This window comes from Centrocercus urophasianus, unplaced genomic scaffold (genome assembly GCF_019232065.1).
Source record: "Centrocercus urophasianus isolate 14NV4802_14NV808 unplaced genomic scaffold, USGS_Curo_1.0 seq_2, whole genome shotgun sequence".
NCBI classification, from domain to species: Eukaryota; Metazoa; Chordata; class Aves; order Galliformes; family Phasianidae; genus Centrocercus; species Centrocercus urophasianus.
Genome location: NW_024884755.1, coordinates 8,523,328 through 8,544,051, shown reverse-complemented (window position 1 = coordinate 8,544,051; position 20,724 = coordinate 8,523,328). Strand labels below are relative to the sequence as shown.

General features: G+C 39.1%; 1 protein-coding gene across 3 annotated transcripts; it reads right to left on the bottom strand.

Annotated features, from left to right (window-relative positions):
- Nucleotides 1-271: 271 nt before the first annotated feature.
- LSM14A (LSM14A mRNA processing body assembly factor) lies at nucleotides 272-19,793 on the bottom strand. Of its 3 annotated transcripts, none has more exons than XM_042821297.1 (10): nucleotides 19,398-19,793; nucleotides 12,014-12,177; nucleotides 10,997-11,129; nucleotides 9,834-9,956; nucleotides 7,918-8,094; nucleotides 7,547-7,609; nucleotides 6,843-7,022; nucleotides 4,377-4,548; nucleotides 3,384-3,612; nucleotides 272-1,590 (listed from the first exon to the last, which is right to left on the bottom strand). In XM_042821297.1, the coding sequence occupies exons 1-10, from the start codon at nucleotides 19,516-19,518 to the stop codon at nucleotides 1,567-1,569; spliced, it is 1,386 nt and encodes a 461-aa protein (XP_042677231.1). In that variant the 5' UTR covers nucleotides 19,519-19,793; the 3' UTR covers nucleotides 272-1,566. The 3 variants fall into 3 exon arrangements, with proteins under 3 accessions (XP_042677231.1, XP_042677232.1, XP_042677234.1); XM_042821298.1 differs by having other exon boundaries at nucleotides 9,834-9,953; XM_042821300.1 differs by lacking the exon at nucleotides 7,547-7,609 and having other exon boundaries at nucleotides 19,398-19,792.
- Between the last annotated feature and the right edge of the window lie 931 nt (nucleotides 19,794-20,724).

Below are 20,724 nucleotides of genomic sequence, written 5' to 3'. Positions count from 1 at the left end.
CAGCCGCGGCGGCGCCCACAAGGCAGTGCTGTTCACATGCAAAAACGTTACTAACAACGTTATCTAACTTCTACGGCTGCCAAATACTTGACCTTAATAAGGAAACCAATTACAAAATAGTTCCTCAGAGTGCTATACAAAAGTTATAAAATTAAGATTCTATCACCCACTTTAAATATTCCAACTTTCCAACAGTGCAGTTTTCTGCATCTTTATCACCACTGAGTACTTTGAAGTTAAAAAAAAAAAATCAGTAAATTAGATCAAAACGTTTCATCTTTGGATCCCTTTATTCCTGTGGCCTTCACATACATATACAGACACAAATGACCGGGTCTCTATTTCAGCGTATCCACAAAGTGGAACTAGGCATCAGAATTGGCAGAAAGTCCATACTATGTCATTTGCGGATGCAATGTCTTAGAACCAGGTCTCATCTTCTCCAAACTATGGCCTATCAAACGCAAACAACTCCAAACACTAATTCCTCAATTGCTTATGTCTACGGGTATTACAACAAAGTTAACGCTTCAAGAACTGACAAATGCAGACATACTTCTGGCCCAGGCATTCCAGAAGAACCGCTTTAACTCATGTGCCTGGTCCATTCTTAAAAAAAGGAAGTTAATATTTATCACTAAGTAAAATTAATTGAAAATTTGGACATATGAAATTTATTTTGTCCTCATTCGAAAAATATCTCTTTCATTTGGTCAAATCCTGTGATATGCCAGAAACTACAAAATCAATTGCTTGCAAGAGAAGCGAAGAGTGTATCCAGTTTTGTGTAATGGAAGAACATTCCAAATCTTCATTATACTCCAAATATAAAATCAAATTTAAGCCCAAAAAGCTGCTAAAGAAAAAACCACAACTAATTCAGTGTTCTTCAGCATATCAACTTCTGCAATAACACAGTATGTTTGCCGACTTAAAAATGTTTATTCTTTAAAAAATTAGTTGCTTTTTATACAGCTATACAAAGTTTGTAATGTTTCTTTGGCAATGGGATATAATGGAATTTTACAACTATATAAAAAGTTTCCTTTGCCTAAGAAACAGTATTTACTGTGTGTACATATCTGACTGACAAAGCAAGTTTTCTACTGTCCAGCACCCTAGTTGATAAAGTACAACCATCTCAAAAGGGATATTACAGGATTTCCAAAAAACAACCTTCAGTGGATCAAAACACTCACAGTATCGACGGCCTTCTGCATACAATTGTCCTTACAACTTGAAGCAATTATCAAATACAGTTTAGTAATAAGAAAAATCCTTTCAGTGATGAAAAAATACTTAAACTCCATCGAAGTACTGCTTTATAATTAACTATACATAAGAAATTACTTATCCTTCTGTTTCAAATATATTTAATGCTCACTGTTTTCAAAGATGGCCATTTTTCAAAAAGTAACTGCATTACACCCCTTTGAAATTAAATAGTTAAATCCCAGTGCTGGTGACAAGTATACAGCAAATTAACTTCATTCTTTGCAGAGATTGAAACTAATTCTCTGGATCAAGAAGATCTAGACGTTCACGCAGTTTCAGCTTTCCTGTAGACTATGCAGCAACTTTGTTGTCTTTCTAGAGGGAACAACAGTAGAATGTTACAATTAATTTTGCAAAACAAAAAATGACAGGTTAATTTGGGGAACAGCGCTGGGAGGAGATATGCTCCAACGGCTACTTTTGATTTTCTGAAATCAGAAAGGAGATTTCTCCAATCTCCACATTAGCAGCTGGTCAAAATACTGGCAAACACCGAGACAGCACACCGACTGAAGTTGTAGCACAGATCCTCTGCCTGCATGCCACCTCCTACTTATCCAGACAACTGTGAAACGTTCATTCACAAAAACCTAATTATGATCTTCAACTCCTCATTTCAGTTCATGCTCAGCTACTAAACTTCTTTAAATCACAGGGCTAATTCTTGCAATTTGAGGAACGAATGGCTGAGGGACAGACATCTTCAGTTATGAAAAGGCTTTAAAAAAAAAAATTGAATCTTCAATCAGAACGCAGTGATTTTGCACTGTAAAATTTCTTACTGCTCACAAGCTACCAGAAAAAGTTCTTCTGTCTGAGTCAGAACTGTAAAAGTCTACACTTACTTGCTTTAGTTCAGTTAATTATATTTGTTACTGATTTTAAAGTGTGCCCACATCATTTCTGCTCCTTCATAGGGTAATATTCAAGTTGAAGATGAGGTCTAGAAAAATAGCTTGCAATGAAATTATGAAAAGATTTTATTTTTGTAAGTAACCAAGCTCTCATAATTCATATAATCTGTCTGATCCATTAGCACTGATAAGAGGAGGATTTGGGGTTGTTTTAAGAAAAAGAAAGTGCAGCTAAGATACCATTAGCACAGAACACACTGCTTTACTAGCAGAGGGTGGCATCCAACTTCTTCCTTGGAATGACTGATAAGAAGAGGAGTTAAGATCTTCAACAGGAAAGAGGAAAGCGCATGCCTTGATAGTTTTGCAAAAGTAAACTGCCTAAGTATACTCTAAAAGAGAAACAGTGAATTCAGCCACCACAGCTTCTGCAGACCAAATTACTATTTATATGATTACATGATGATGAAAACGTTTGTGCATCAGGTTACTTTGGTTAACAGACTTCTATGGCAACCTGCGCATAATGCTTTAAGAAACTTTAACCCTCTTCATATTTACTTAAAGTAATAAAATATTTTCCAAAAGGTGAAAATAAGTATTATCTATGGGATGGGCAGTGATCTTTTCTGCAAGATTTTGCTTTATCTCCCACAGTTCCTTTTTGCTCTGAGTGGCTGAAAAAACAGTCAATCTTGCCTCAGCTTTCCCAGTAGCTACTGAGCTACAATATAATTACAAACTGTGTAACAAACTTACATATGTCGAATACATTTGACCTGTCTTTTGCAAAAGGTCATCTGTACACTTAAATTCAATTACTCTATTTTAAGGGCTATGTAGTATATTACAAGTACATAGGCACTGTGCCAGCTCATTCACAAAGAAGTCAAAGAACTTCCTTGCACACTACAAGTCTCTTCTCTGTGTTTTTCAGTATTGACTAGAGAAACGCTTGCAATTCTTCTAATTCTTCTCTCACATTAGATCTGTAGATCTCTCATATTTTTCTTCAAATCCAGCTACAGAACACATATTTAGGACATCGGATTAAAGGCAGCTTTTGGTTGCTGTTGACAGCCAAACAATGGTAAGTAACAAGAATCAACAGACTTTCTATTAAGTAGCTGAGTCTATCTGCACAATACTATTCAAGAACTTCTAGTTCAATATCAAACCTAAAAGCAGCAGAAGTTATACTACCAGTTTCCAAACACAGTTGATCAAGTTAGAGTAAGATTAAATATATTTTACCCTATATTCAAAGTCAGCAAACTCCCTGCCTCCACGACCTCCTCTGAAACCACCACGAAATCCACGGGGAGTAGTGAAACCACCTCTTCCACCTCCTCGTCCTCTTCCACCTCGGAAACCAATCCCCCCTCTGCCTCGGAACCCTCCCCGGCCACGATTAGGACGCAGTGGTATTCCAAAGGTCTCTGCATTCAATCTTCTTTCCTCAGCCCAGGTTGGTCGACGTTCCCTGCAACATACACAGGAACAAAGATTGTTTTGTTTTTAAAACACTTTAGAATGAAGGCTGCCCTGTTTTGTTAGAATCACCACAAAGGCAGTGAAATAAAAAATGATACATCATCATCATTTGTTACAAACTATGCTTCTGCAAAACCTAGATGTCTGCCACAACTCATTTCACTCAGTAACAAGAGGTGTGTTACAATATTGGTTATAAATCAAAAACACTCTAAGTTTCCTGTAGAGAACAGCAAGGTCTGTAACCTCTGCACACATGATGTATTAAAAAAGAGCCATTTGCAATTTAGAACAGAGAACAAGAAGTAGGAGTTTATAGTTGCATGCATTAACCTTATCTAGCTGTTAGTAAAATACACCCAACCTTCCCTCTCATCCCTCATTCTTCAAACTCAGTCAGCAATCCACATCAACATGCATAATAAAAAAGCCCACAGCAACGATAAGCTTCTTTCTTCCTGTAATGTTATCTTCCCATTCAAACAATACTACTTGCTAAGTTATGTAATCTACTTAGAAACCACTATAAAAGCAAAATAATAATTGACTTAACTAAGGTGCTAACTGCATAGCAAAGCAAAAAACCTAAACTGGAAAAGGAGATTCTGTAGCATATACAGTCAGAAGTACTCCACATTCCCATTTCATTTTGTCTTTGACATGCAGATGTAGCCTTTGGTGACTTTATTGTAATGAGTGGTGCCAACACAGACACATTAAGTACACTAACAAGCTTTCTCTCATAAGCTGTACCTATTGTCATCACAGGAGATGTTATCAAAGAAGGATTTGGTTTTGTCATAGTAGCAGTTGGGCCCAAGTGGATCTTCTTCATCTGCATTCCCTTCACTATTTTGGGTATCTACACCTGAGTCACCTTTGTCTTCTCCATTTACAGGCTTCTCTGGTTTCTCAAGCTTGTCTTCTGGAAAACAGAAGTAAACAGATTCCTTCCAGGCCATCAGACTAAACAGTACAGCAATATTAATTTATTCCAAGACATATATACACACACCTCCCCCTCCAAAAAAACACCTGAACGTTGAAAAACTATAGTAAGCTCTCCTAAAAAGAATGTGGAAGTCAACCTGAAACATGAGTTAGAATGTTTCGCTGCTGCTCCCTAGAGGTTTGATCTCTTCTCTATTCTGAGTTAAAAACAATAGTTTTTGAGTTAAAAAATACACAAAACAAAACCTTGACAAAATGAATTTGATGGTCACCTGTTTTATAAGCTCCTAGCCACCTTTTTTTTTTTTTACACAGTTAAGTGCCTCCATCAGTCCTCTTATCAAAGCCTATCCATGATCTTGTTTGCCCCCATTACCCTTCTTCATTGTCCTGATTCTGAAGTCTTGAGTCAAGGGCCAGCATTCAAGACATGCCTTTAACTGACTCCACATTATATTCCTTCTCTAATAATGTCTGAAGCTCTACTTCTTGTTTTCATTTGTACTGAAGTAGAAGCTGATAGTTCCACAGAGCTACTTGTTATCACCCTGAAACTGCATTTTAGCTACTTAGAGCTCAAATCTCACCATGTCACATGTGAACTTGTTTCTTCACTCAAACTTCCACAACACACACTACCACTATGTCTCATAAGATGTTTCTGTAATTCTTTATCACAGAATCATTAAGGTTGGAAATAATCTCTAAGATCATCCACCGACCACCAATATTGCCCACTAAACCACATTCCTAATTACCTCTACTGTTTTCTTAAAAACTTTCAGGGACAGTGACTCCACCACTTCCCTGTTCCAACACCTAACTGCTCTGAGAAGAAATTCTCCCTAATATCTAATCTGAATGCAGATCCTCCCCTGATGCAATTAGGCCATTACCGCTTGTCCCTCACTAGTTACACAGGAAAAGAAGCTGACCCCCACCTCACCACAACCTTCTTTCAGAGTGCAATAAGGTTTCCCGAGTCTCCTCCATACTACACTTTCTCATTTCTCTCAGCCCCTCCACATAAGACTTGTTTCTGTTCCAGACCCTTTAATAACTTCACTGCCCTTCTCTGGACATGCTGCAGGGCCTTGATGTCTTTCTTATAATGAGGTGCACAAAACTGAACACAGTACTCAAGATGCAACCTCACTGGAGCTGAGTACAAAGGGACAATCACCTCCCTGCTCCTGCTGGTTACACTATTTCCTCCTTCCGCTGCAAGCCAGAATGCCATTGGCCTTGCTGGCCACCTGAGCACACTGCTGGCTCACGTGCAGCCAAGCACCAAGACACCCAAACCCTTTTCCACCACACAGCTTTCCAGCCACTCAGCCCCAAAGCCTGTAGCACAGCATGAGGTCTGACACTGGGTCTTGTTGAACTTCATCCCATTGGCCACAGCTCACCAACCCAACCCGTCCAGATCACTCTGCAGGGTCTTCCTACACTCAGACAGATTGACACTTCTTCCTCAGTTTGGTGTTGTCAGCAAACTCATTTCTCAAGGTTTCTCCTTACTATTCTGAAAAATTTAGTATCCACATTAAGCTAATCATTTATGTGTCACATCATCATTAAAAAAAAAAGATCCAGAAGAGGCAAGCACCAGAGAACAAATCCTATAGGATTCCATTGGTGATTTTACTTTACGCTGAAACCCGACATACTTTTAGCCCATTGTCTGCTAAAATAGAAAAGTTTGTTTTATAGTATCTTGTCCAAAAACTAGCAGCCATAACAACCAACAGGTGTCTGGTCATAGAGAATGAGGTAATAAAACCAGAATCCTGTCAGAAAATAAAATAAACATGCTAGCAACACGGATATGAATTACTCTGGTGTTTCTTTAGAAAAGAGTAACAGCAAAGAAATATCAGGAACTTAACACATAGAAAACCTCATGCACTCTCCTGCAAAATGAAAACAAATATGGATTTGCTTTTATTGCATCTTCTCCAGAAGAACACTTAGACTAATGTGACTTCTGCTCAAGTATTTTTAACTGACAGATTTGCTCAAGTATGCTACATCCTTTCAACTTACAATTCTTTCAAAGCCCACACTTCAGTATTTAACCAAATACTTAATGAATTAAATAGGCAATTTCAGTTCACTTATTAATTGGTTTATTTTTCGCTACCACGAACAAGACTTTGAAGGTAATACTTCTTAAAAGCTGTTTCCCCATGGCAGCAACAAAAATTGAAGAGCAAGATACGCTTATTTTACCCACACTTAAATCTAAAGCAAGAGTTGGTTTACCTTTCAGTTTAAGTTTATTATGAAATTCTCTATCAATTTCCTCCTTGTTGAATTGTGCATTTGCACTTTCGAAATCGAAGTCCTTCTCAAATTTCATTGGACCATCCCTCCTAATACCAAATCTTCCTCGGCCTCCCCGGTGACCTCCACGGCCTCTCCGTGCTGAAGGAGCACCTGGAACTAAAGAGGGGGAAACTTTTTTTTTTTTTTTTTTAAAGTTCCTGGAGTAGAAGTTGGGACTTCATGCATCCTGCACTTCTGTTGTTACAAGTCCTGCTGGAGCAGCTTACAACTTTTAAAATCACAGTGAATACAGCAATGACACTGAAAGCATAATGCTCTAACCTTGGGGTGTACTAAAAGACTTCCTAGCAGTCATTAGAAGCCTTCTCAAGACTTAAAAATGCTCATCTCTTTTCAGTTGAGTATTTTCTTCAAAAGATACCACGTTTGTTTCATTCTATTATGCTTACAAATCCATGACCCAATCAATGCACTGCAAACAATATTGTGAAAACATTCTAAATTCTAAATTTTTATGTTATAAGGTGAACTGAAAGACTAAGATTTCTGCACACTAAAAACTAAGTCTTAGCACTTGGCAAAGTATACATAATGCTGCATTTCTTAAAGCAGGCTTTTAAAAAAACTAATAATTCAAGTCTGAAACTAGAATTATAGCTATTTCTCAAAATAAGATTTACCAATTTGTCGTTTGTTTTCATTTCTGAGTTCATTTTCTGATCTTGAAACCTTGTGTGCTTCAGCTAAAGTTGGAAATAAAAAGATGTTTGTTTATCCAATTAGGTATTTTCTACCATGCTTATGTAAATTGCTATATGGCTCTGATTTTCAAGAAATCCAAACCTATGAAAGTAAAATATGAGTTTAATCTCTTAATAATGGAGTAAATAAATAAATATCTGACTTTAGAAAGCAATATGTGAAATCCAGGTCTCTGCTAGCCAGTTTACTAGTAAAGGGCAGCAGGAAAATTCCTACATGTTAACCTCAAAAAGAGCACTTAAGATGAGTGTGGAAGAAAAGAACCCCCATGAAAATGAACCAAAGCTACCTCGTCTGTGCTCTTGACTCTCTAATGATTTTTGGCTAGCAGACACCATAGGTCTGGCTGGCACAGGACTCCTCCTCCCAACTGGTGCTGGAGTAGGCAAGTGGGCTGAAGCTGTTTGTACTGCTTGTTCCATGGTGGGGCTCCTCCTCAAATGATCTATCTGAGGGCTTGAATGACCTTTAAAAAAACAAGTAAACAAAAATTATTTCTCATCCATGAATTCAAGTTACTGGTCCCAACCAATCCAGACTGACAGGTTTATCTGCCTTACCAGTCAAGACTGCTGTGTCCAAAGAGAAATAAATATTTCTGCACCCTTAGATCCACTAATCCAGAATGAAGCAGATTTATCAATTCCCCTTCCCCTAGTCTAAAACAACAACAAAAAAAAAATGGGTAGGACAATTAATCCCTACCAACACATCCACAATGTGCATTTAACTTTGGAATGAAATGCCTGGATTGCCTGCAGGTATACGTACTCTTTCTGCATCCCTGGAAAGCCAAATGGAAAGCAACTGCTCCCAAAGGCAGAGTTGTTATGATACTTATGTTTTATTTCATCCAGCACAATATCTTGCATTCACTACAAAATAATGAATAGTGATAGCTGGTGGCATGCATACTGCAGATGAAGAAATTGTGCAAGCTTCCCCATAAACTGCTGCCCATACATTTCAGCTTGCAACATGAGTGACTGGGGTCAGAAACATCTTTAGAACTGAGATATCTGATGATCTGATCTCACAAATTTATGATATGATAAATACACTAAGAAATTAGTGGGATAAGACTTAAGTCCCAAGAAAAAGAAAAGAATAGGCATTCCATAAAAATTAAACAGTCACAACACATGATCTAAAACAATTACTTTCAAAAGCAAAAACACACTAAAAAACTTGTTGGTGTCCCCTGTAAATTTTGTGGAACAATGTTTGCTCATCTGAAACACACTGTATTAAGTAAAAAAATCATACATGTTTAACTTCTACAGGAAACCAAGCTACACTTTCAAGAGAAAAAATTAAATGCTTAGAACAATTAATTAAACAAACTAGAATTTATTTTTGGTAATCACAAAACTAATCCCTGAAAGCAGTCCCTATTGGTTCCCAAACTCCATCTAGAATTCAGAAACACCAAACTGTTTTGTCTTCTAACGTAATTAAATACACTTGAAAATAGCATGAGGACCATGTGTTTGTGCCAACCTTTAGTCACAGCAATGAAAACTGGAAGAGCAGGAAATACGCCTTCGGGATTTGGGGAGCAAACTTAACAGACATTCAGGACAAATGAGGGTTAAGTTGCATGACATTTAGTTTCTCCTCTCTTTGCCACTCAGGAAAGTATCAAGAATTAACCTTATTGCAGTTTGCTTCTTTATGCAATATTACACAATAAATCATGCAGTTTCTATTACTGTTAAGCAGACTTACCTGTCAACATCACTATCTGTACAGACATTCAAGTCTGCTGTAAGTATTATTTAAACACATGAATACCTTTAGAAATAAAAACAAAGAACTGTAGGCTGACGGACTTCACAATCGTATCAGTGTGAAGTACCTTCAGCTTCCTCATACTATAATAAAACCACACGCCAAATTTCCATATGTAGTTACCTGCTAAAGTTATTTGATTGAATTAAGTCCTACTCCACAATGAAGACATTTTAAGAGCAATGTCTAACAACTGTCAACACTAACACACTTGCTTAAGCAGCATATGCATCATTCTAGATGTAGGAAAACATTTATAGATCAGGTATTCACACTGGGTTTTTTTTGTTTAATGTTTTAATACGTTTTCATGACAGAATTGAGTTGTTTGGTTACATTTCTGGCAACCACCTAAATAACAGAAGTTAAGGAAATGATTGGTCAAAAAGAAAGGAGTTATTCAAAAAGATTTACCTTGAGACATTTGTGTTTTTAGTGCTCTTGCATCTGTTGTAAACGCAGAACCAACTGCAGTGCTTTGGGACATGCTAGCACTGCCTGAAGAGTCTGTTCCAAAAGACGTTAACGAACCTCCTGCTTTGAAAGAAATAATATAGTTGTAAGACCTCAGTTAGACTTTTCTCTAGCTAAAAAATATGAAAATGACCAGTGAAGGCATCAGTTAGACAACCACCTTCTCACTTAACAAGCTTATCAGGCCATAATACCTTGTTTTTTTATTTAAAAAAGCTAATATCATAAGCATTAACAGAGCATGGTCAGCATCTCGGAGAGTCCAGAACAAACACTACTATATTTCAACTTCCTATCTTTCAAACAAAAATATAACGTAAGTAAAACTTGATAGTCAAATACAGTTCTGCAGACTTCCTTCCACATGAGACATTTTCAGTAACAGGAGTAACGTTGTCAATGTAATAGTTACAAGAATATAAGATCCTAGAAGATAAAATACAAAGTAGAATACAGAAAGAAAAAAAAAAAAAAAAAAAGAAAAGAAAATCCTTTGAAACTCCACCTCAGGAGTATCTCTGCGGTCTTTTCTCACACACAAGATGAAGGCTTTCACCTTCAGGCTTACTGAAAGCCAACAGCTACATTTCAGTAAAAAAACAACGTATTCTTCACTAAAGAAATAAATTGATCATTAGTGATCTTTTGTATCTTAAGTACAAATGCAGGTTCCAATTATACTAGGAAAACATCCAAATCCTTGGTGAGGCACACACTACCTTGGATCAGCCTAGGAAACCAGGTATTCACAGCACAGCTGAGGCTTTTATGGAGGTGTTGCCTCTACCACTTGTGAAATAGAACAAATACAAGATGAGTATAATGAATATATATGAAATATAATGAATTCATGAACATGAGCCCTTCACCACTCATCCCTCTGAGGGCGTTTAGTTCCCAATCACATGAATACTTTGATTAGAGGTGCAAAGACTATAAGAAACCTAATACTCCTCAGCTAAACTGTCAGACAGATACAGACTGAATACTCTGGATCTGTCCCCTAGATAAAGCACTGAAGGACTGATAAGCACTCACTGTCAGTACACACATACTTGCAACTTCAGTTATAGGAAAACACAAAATAATAAACATAAACATACCAACTCCAACAGTGCCAAACTGCTGTCCCACAAGCGGGCTTGGACTAAACTGACTGTATGCAGGCATTCTGCCAAAAGGACCATAGGACCCCACAGACTGGAATGAAGATGTTGTTGAAGATCCTAGTGAAGACTAAAGACAAAAAACACAAGAAGTAGGAAATAGCTCTATAAGGCAAGAAATGCAGAAACTATTCATTAAGATTTACCCTTACACCAGAGCTGTGACTAACACATACAAAAAAAACCTTAACTTCCAAGAGCATGTTCTCATAGCAATTATTTCACTTCAGTGGAGAAGCAAAGACAACACAAAAATAGTTAAGTATGCAAATTACTCTGCATGAAAAACCTCAAAGCAGTCAGCAGCAGACAACATTTTCACAAGCATGCATACAGTTTAGAAATTGCTTTCACCATACCAATACCACAGACCTGTGAAAACAGTACCCTAAAACGTGCAAGCTCTTCCCTGGAACCTCTAATACTGGACTTCACTTTTGTCACACACCCATAAAAGCTTCTGTCAGCAAACCTGAGAAGTGCTACATGCTTTTCCTAAAGTTTCAAAACCACACGACCAATGAAAGACCCTAAGATACCAGAGGACAGTGAGTTTATTACAAACATTGGGGTTAACATTAACGCAACGCCCTGGATCTCAATAAACGCTGACAAGAACAGCTGTACTAGTTTTACCAGAAGATCCTGGAGGACCGCAGGTATAATCTGCAAGGAATAATCCGGATTTTTATCTTACCAACCAGCTAAGCATTAGAAATGCATTAACTTTTGCATTCCGGTGAACTGTGCTAGAGTTAGATTTCAACCCTGATTTTTCATGGTGAAGAACGTGATTCAGAAGAGGAAAAAAAAAGTCTTTCCATGGCTCTTTACACTGGTTTGTGAACTTCAACAAATATTTGATTTTTTAAGCACTCTGAGCTAGAGAACACTCAAAGCTGCTATGTTATACCTTCAGCAACAAATACAAAAAATATATATATTTTGACTTACCTGAACAATAGCAGGGTCTTGTGGCAAAGAACACTGAGGCTTTGGTGGCTCACAGACAGTTAAGTCTTTAATGTCACTACCACGGAATATAATATACTCAAAGACCTCATCTCGAGGCGGTATAGGTCTGTCAGTTGGTCTATCTTCTGTACCAAAGGAACGAACTGCAAAAATGGAAACCATCTCGCATTTAACCAATATTTCAAATATACTTCACAGAACAACAGTTTTAAATAAAAAGCATAAGATTTCATTGAGCACTTATTATATAGACAGCATACTCTTTACCATTATTAACTACTCAGACATAAACAAGAAATTTGATCTTGCAAATCTCAGTTAAAATTGAAGCAGAAAGGTGCCTCCTTGGCTCTTTACTAAAACACCACTTGCACAGTCATGGGCTGAATAATTATTTTCATCGCTTAGTGAAGTTGAGGGGAAACAGCAAAGCAGTTTTTGCTTATGTTATCATTCTCTGGACATTAATTTTAACAGCAGAGATGCCATGTAGCAATAAAGGCTGGTAAGCCAGTCCTGTGAATTAAGGGCTACGTGAGTTTATACTTCATGTTACGGATCTGCAAATTGGAAAGAAAGATCATGCTAAAATTACCTGAAATTAAAGATGACCAAAAGCAAACTTTCTCAGTAGATTTAAGATTTGAATGAATATTTCAAGCCAAAGTCAGGCTCTCTGTAGTACGTGTAGACAATTTTCACGAAGCAGAATGTATTCTGCTTGCTGGTGTTAAGTTTCACATGATTTTCACCAAATTAAGTAAATTAACTGGGGCAGAATTACCTTCCTAAGCATATCGGCATAGTGTGCACACACTGAGAAATTACATTTATTTCTATGCACTTAGCTGACTTCCAACAACATTCAGATTGCGTAACGATGCTTATCATGCTTTTCCCTTCCCACTAAACACTGCATGCATACAATAGAGCATCACATGGCTACTTTCTCCAAGACCTTTCCTCACCTTTGTGCCAATCTTTGCTGAAAACAAGATGGAACAAAAGACGTGTCTACAAAAGCTGGAGCTACATAAGCAAAAATTGATCAATGAATTGAAAGAAATTAAGAATAAAGCATCAAATTCTACTGAACATCAACTTGCAGTACCTTCAGTAATACCTCACAACTCTTTGTTTCAGCTTTTTAAGAAGTTCGTTCACACTGTAACATACTAGAATTTATGCATCTGTACTTCACTTTTAATTTACTAGCATAAGTTTTCCCTTCTTTTTCAGATGCATAAGCAGTTTTGAGACATTATTAGGTATTTATTTTCAGTCATAAAACCTTCAGTCACAAGAAGAGATTCCAACAGAGCTACATGAAGTAACACCAAGTTATTTCAGAGGCTATACCATCTTCCGTCACTGTTGTTTCTTCGAGTCCTGCATGAACAGTCAAGTACTACAAGTTGCTTGGGAGCTGAGGGTTATAAGACACAACATGACAGTGAGAAACAACACTAAATGGTTGTAACTACTAGCTTATACTCTTATCACCTACTACAATGAACTTTTCTTTTTCTGTGCATCTGAAAGCCTGCTCCAAACACTACTGGAGTGTTTAAGAGCTGTCAAAAGGCAGATGATGCTCAAGACAACTTCAAAACTTTGTTATAAGACAAACCTTTCTTCTCTCTCAACAGGGGAAAAAAAAAAAAAAAAAAAAAAAAGAAGACTGAGAACCCAGGCAAACTATCTCTGACCACTACATGGTAATGCTAATCTGAAGGCTTGAACTTCCAGAGTCAGGGCAGACAGGAAGACAACCCTCCCCCTGTAACATAACGCCAGGCTACGCATCAGTTGGAAGTCTGAGGAGCACATTGCCAACATTGGCTAGACTGTCCTACCATACCTGGCACAGTCCAGATTTGGAGCCTTCTGACTTCCAGCTGTTTGATAAAAGATGGACTGCATGAGTAATATTTCCCTAGCAATTATGACCTTACAGCAGCTGTAAAACAGTGGGCTGCCTCCACTGATACAGATTTTTACAAGCACAGCATGCAGGCTCCTGATCACTGCTGGCAAAAATGCACAGCTAATGGTGATAACTACATTGAAAAGTAGAGTTTGGTAGTTATTAACTTACTCTATCAAATAGTGCTATTGTGCTCTTTGTATCTGTTGTAGTTTTCATGGAAATAAATGGGAGGCATTACTTTCAGAATTACCTATTTATTTCAGTTGTGATCAAAGATTCAACTTCCATTTTTGGCCACCCATACATATTACATAAACAATAAAGTAACTTTGGCCCTTCACTGCATCATTTGACCTATTGTGTTGGTAAGTATAACCAAAGTTGATTTTATTAACATTAAATTAATACTAAAGATGGACAATACAGTAGAATATTAGAATGAAATAGTTTTTTGCCATAATTTTGCACAATCAGAAATACAAATATGGCAGAGTATCAAAAAGGTAAGGCATTGGAGCAGCAGCAGTCTTAGAGCTCACCCAGCTGTGTCTTCTGGGACATTTCAGACTACACCTGTACTTTTGAACTAGAGCTGTTTAGTCTGGGGAGGAGGAGGCTGAGCAGAGACCTTATTGATCTCTTCAAATAGCTGAAAGGCGACTGCAGCAAGAGCGGCGTTGGTCTCTTCTCACTCGTGACAGGATGAAGGGAAATGGCCTCATGTTAAGGCTTTTAGAGGTTTAGATTGGATATCAGGAAAAACGCCTTTACAGAAAAGGTTTTTAAGCACTGGAATAGGCTCCCCAGGGAGGTGGTTGAGTCACCAACCCTGGATGTGTTTAAAAACCATTTGGATGCGCTCAGGGATATGGTTTAGCAGAGGGCTGTCAGAGTTAGGGTAGTGTGGTTAGGTTGCAGTTGGACTTAATGATCTTTAAGGTCTTCTCCAACCTGAGCAATTCTATGATTCTATGATTCTTTTAGACTTTTACAAACATTAACTGGGTAAAAGAGTCAGAAATGAAGTCAGAAGTAGCTTAAACTCTCGCAAAGACCTGAGCATTTCCTTCAGTACAGGAGTGACAATAAAAAAGGCAAGGAGTAGGTTTTCACTAAGTTTCTATCAAGTCGTTTTTCAGGATCAGTTAAGGAACACATTGTCTACGTCTTGAGCTTTGTGTGTGCCAAGATCAACTCTGTGTGCAGAAGGAAGCCCACTCATGTCTACTTCTCCCACATCTTGCCACCCCGTTAATGCTCCTATGAGCAAGAGAATGCAGACAGAGACAATGTTCCAATGAGTATGAGCCCTCTACAAGCCGACTCCTTCACATTAATCTTATTCCATTAATGGTGTGCAGCCATCTAAGTATGTTACAGAGAAAAGGTGGTAAGATTTTGGATAGAGATGGTAATTGCAATGACTTGTTCTGGTAATGATAGCCTTCCTTTTGTCATCAAATATCTCACGGATCCCTTAACAGTGGGGAAAGGCTGACTTCTGTATCTATACGATACATACAAAGTAAGGCTGGTAAGACTGTCTAAGTGCTGTATGCAGAGACTAATTGAACTCCGTGTTTGCTATAATTCACATTAGCGGAGAACAGAATCCTCTTCTGCTAGTACAATACACAAACTGGCTTTTGACTAGCAGAGTATTTTTTTTTTCATCTAACAGGCATTGGATTTTCTGACTAATGGGGGAAGTTACAATGGTCTCCTTGGATAATGAAGTAGTATAATACAGCAGGATGTATTAAAGTACGCTATAGTAGTAATGTTGAAGTTGGCCAAAGTAAGTTTTAATATATGGTTGCCTTTTTGAATGGATTTACCACAGTCCTTTTAAGTCTTACAAGATGATAATTGTCAGGTGCTTATTTTCATTTCCTCTCACTTTTCCATATTTTGCAAAGTACAGTTTGCTCTTGCATGTGTCATCAGACTATGGATAATACTACCACAGCCAGCTGAAAATACTAGAACTGCTTATTAATGAAGTTGCTTTCATGAATTTAGTATCTATTAATTATAATTGCCCAATGCAACTCCACACAAAGTCCCAGCAGCTGATAGTGAAAACTGATGCATTACAACAGAAAGACAGCATCTCATTTCCTCATATCCACATCCCTAAGGATTTTCTACTGTTAGCTAGCTGTCACAGAACAAAGCCTGGTTGTTCTTACATGGCTTACCTACATTAAAAATCTTTTTTCCCCAAGTCGGTGTCTTGAAATAGAAAGACATGTATTATCAGCTGGAAAGATAACAACTACTTTTTAATGCTGCAACATAAGATCAACAAAAACCAGTCATGATTATTCTACAACTGCTCCAAGCAAGGCAGCAATCACTTTAAAGAAAGAAAACATGACCCTATCTGTGGTTCACTAGCAGTCCATTCCAAAAGTGTCTGGATCGAATGTTTAAAAAAAAAAAAAAAAAAAAAAAAAAGTAGAATTGGAAAGACATTTCAAACTAATTTAATTTGAAAATTGAGAATGAAAGAGTATTTTTTTGTTACCACACACTACCTCTGGAAAGCTACAAATCCAAAGGAAACACATGCATCAATAATATATAAAAGCCTCAAATAACCGTGTAATTTAATACTTTTAATTGGAGTTTTAACTTATAAATAATGATAGACTCGAGCAATTTCTGAAAAGATGCACTGCCTTCCATTATCAGTCTCAACATTTTTTAAAGAGTTCCTATATTCCTTTAACTCACAAGAGAAACTACACTTTTGCCACAGCTTAATAGCTTTGCAAACAAAATTAACACAACAGAACAAGAACAGATTATCCCTCACAGAACTGAAGAGTACTATCAGTATTTTATTATCAGCCCGAAAATCTTATTTCTGCCCAAATCACGCAAGATTTAAGATAACTGAAGACATTTCACAAGCACATCCTCAGTTTATCTGACTTCAGCTGAGCCCACTGAAAGCCCTATTGTCAGGCAAATCTGTAGTTATTCAAGAACAGATTCTAATTCTACTTTTATACTTCACGCCACAAACAATTTCATCTATTTTAGTTGAGAAAAATAATATGAAAATGGATAATAAATGAATAATGACAAACTGTCATGCATTCAACCCAGATAACAGCCACATGACACCAAGAACAGAAGCAAAGTGCCTCCTTTTTTTTTTTAGCAGTAAAACTGCTATTACCCAGATCAACATACATACAGCTGCAGACAGTGAAGATACACTCTTTCTTTCACAGATCTAGCTATAATTAACCACATTTGTCACCTCATATATAAACATGCTGTCCTAACACATGCATATGACCTAAGCTTTCATTTGTTCAGAAACTTTGTCTACAGTCTTGAACATTTTGTTCAGGAGCACAGAGAGCTGTTTCAAAGCCTAACATGGTTGTTATCAGCTTTCAGATTAATTGCAAGATTTTAGGTTCTTAGTGGCCTAGAAATACTGGTTTTATTTTCTTCTGAATCATAACACTGTATTGCAAAACACACATTCCTGAGCTAACTCAGCCAAATTCTATTAAAGCAAACAAAATGATTTAGATTTACATTTTTTATTAGAGTAAGAAAGTGGATTAGATTTGTGACTGTAGTTTGATCCATCTTAAATAACCACACTTTGGCAGATATGCCATAATGTGACTTAATCACTCTTGAGAAGTCATGCAAGGTTGGCATGCTCAGTATTAAATCTGTCTAACTTAGGGTAAAACTATCACAAGCTCCACAAGAATAGGATTTTTCTAAGTGCTTCTGTATGAATCTTAACAACCATAGCATTCAAGTGGAATTTCTAAACTTTTTTTTTTTATCACAGTATTCATCTTTTTCTCATATAAAGAAATATTAGCTATCTTTTTTGAACAGATAATTCACTTTCAGCAAGGTAAATCAACTCGAAAGCAACTTTAGAAATAAGATCACATCAAGAGAGCTAAAAGCCCAGTAAACGAACTACACATGCCAACCAAACCAAATATGAAGTGTTTCAAAACATACATACAAGAACTCACAAGATAAAGCAATCTATTCCTTAAATAATAAATCTCTATATGCTGGAGGGTGGGAGGGGCCCTACAGTGACATGGTACACAAACAGAAAAATACCACAAAGGCCAATGAGCGATGAAAGCAAACAAACTGCTACATGGCATAAACTCCAGAACAACTATTAAGTATCTACATCAACTATGTAATATATTATATAAATATCTGTTTGTATTACAGACAGTGATCATGCTAAAATGACAAGCTTACCATACTGAACATGAACAGAGCTCTGGAATATTCTCAATCCCAGAAGATTAATTTACACAAGGAGTAATTTTTCTCCTTACCTATCAGTTGGATAAAATGGGCTTTTATGCATGTGTTTACATTACTTACACAGATAGAGTAAGTGTAAATTAAAATACCATAGAGTTTTTAAGAATGAAGAAGATTTTCACTTAATTTTCGACTTGAACATTACGCACTCACTGTGATGGCTACCAGACTCGTGTTGAAAGTGCATTATCGTGTACACGAAACACTAAAGTCTTTCGCTTGCGCAGTTTCAAACTTTTTTTTTTCCACCTGCTGGTCTCCAACACTCACCCCGTAAACCAACTCCCCGTAATTTTCTGGCACACGCATTCTCTGGCTTACACATTCTCTCACCTGTCTGTACCCGATTTTAATTTACACAGTGCCATACAGCTTACAAAGAACTCCTGAAGTGCTCTCGACCAATTTCTTGGTCGACAACCCAGCACTCACAGCACCTTCTGCAGACTGCAGCTGCCTCCAGTCATCTCCCACCGCGGGATAAGAACTGTTCGGCAGTGCGCAGCCTCTTTTGATTTGGCATTTTTACAATGCAAATAAATCCTTTTTCCTGCCTCCTCTCTTACTCTCTCTTGCTAACTCAGGACTAGCGGAGATTTCCACTTCCCCTTCGTTCATGGCTGCTTCTAGCAGCCCCTCCTGTCCCGGCCCGTCCAACTCAGGCTCCAACCCCTTTTCGCGGCGGTCCCCCCGCTCCCGCCGGGTTTCCCCACCCCCCGCGGCGGAATAAAGGCCACGCCGTGCCGCCACGGCTCTCCCAGGCACTCCCTCACTTCCACCCCCGCTCCGCGGCGTCGCGGCGACCACAGACCCCCCCCACCAGGGCTCCGGTGAGGGGAAGCGGGCGGAAGATCACGTCTCCGGCCGAAACGCCGCGGGCTCTAGCCAGAACCCCCGGATCCCTCCCTCGAGCCGCCGCTGAGCCCGCTGGGGCTGCAGGCCTACTCCGGAACCTCCTCATCGCCGCAACACCGCCGCAACACCGCCGCTTCAGGCTCTCGCTCCACCGCTGCGTGGCCCCAACGGGCCCCGCGAGCTGCCCGTTCTCTCCCGCCCCGTATCCGGGACCCTTCCTTCGCTCCGCCAGGCCCTTACCCTTGGCCAGCGCCACGGTGGAGTTCTCGGTGTCGATAGTGTACAGAATCCCCTCATAACGGATCTCGGCCTTGGAAATGAGGCTGATCTTGCTCCCGATGTAGGGCGTCCCCCCGCTCATGGCGCTGCCTCCTCGGTCAGGGACCCCCCCCTCCTTCCCTGCCGAGCGCTCCCGAAGCCGGACACAAACAACGAAACAAGCCCGGCTCAGAAACGTAGAAGGCGCTCTTCTCCTCCCGATTCGAGACTGACTTTTCGCCGATCCTCCAGCAACAGCTTTCCTCCGCGCAGACTCCCTCAGCACATCGCGCACCAAAGCCGCCCTAAAGCTCCCAACATGGCCGCCGCCTTCATCTTCCCTCAGCAGCGCCCCCCCGTTCTCCGGCCGCGAAATGGATGCCGGGAGCAGAACAGATCTCGCGAGAAGCTGCAGGCGGGGCTGAGGGCGGGCAGCGCTATTGGGGCCGCCCGCCTAATTACCTGGGAGGCTCTGGGCGCTTTCGTGGTGAGTGGTGCCGCTGCTTTGGCCAGTTGGGTCGACTGCACTTTCCCTGCCTGGCCCAGAGGTTGTGTGGTGACAGTTGTGTTTTTGCATTGGAAATTCTACTAGCTGTGCAAGTAGCAAAAGGCACTTAAACAAACCACTAACGGCGCGTTCTCTCAGAGATAGCCAAGTCAGCAGGCAGCGGAGAATTCCATCGCAAGAAATAAGGAAAGATAAGCTGAGAAAAACAGGTTAAAGGCTGTGAAACATCAATGGCAAATGAATTTCCTAAAAAAAAAAAAAAAAAAAAAAAAGAAATTAAAGTTTGGTAATATAACTCTGCCTGTATATGGCTAGTAACAAGCTTTGTGTAGGTTGTGAACCTGATGTACTCAGGCAGTGAGGATCCAGGAGAGGGAACCAGTGCCAGATGGTAGCGAATAAAAGATGATATTGCTCCCACAAGTGCGTTCCTGCTTACAGGATGCCTGGCATTGCTATCGTGAATACACTTACTTTGTATGAGACCTTGCCTCAGAAGATTACTGAGACGTTTCTCACAGTCTGGGAGCTCATTCAGGATCCAGTCACTTGTTGGGGTTATCTCGCACTGTAACCAGCAGAGGCATACTCTGCTGACTTCAATGCTCCTCTTGGAGATGATGGGGTGACTTCCCAGCACAGCTGATGGAAAACCGAAGCTGCTCTATTGAAAGGCAGACTCTGCGAAGTCTCAGGGAATTATAGGCACCATCATCAAAAATTAGTCCTGGCATGTCTGTTTAAGGTAAGAAAATTAAAGTATTGCTTGGGGGGTCGGGAGAGACCCTTGCATAAAGTATC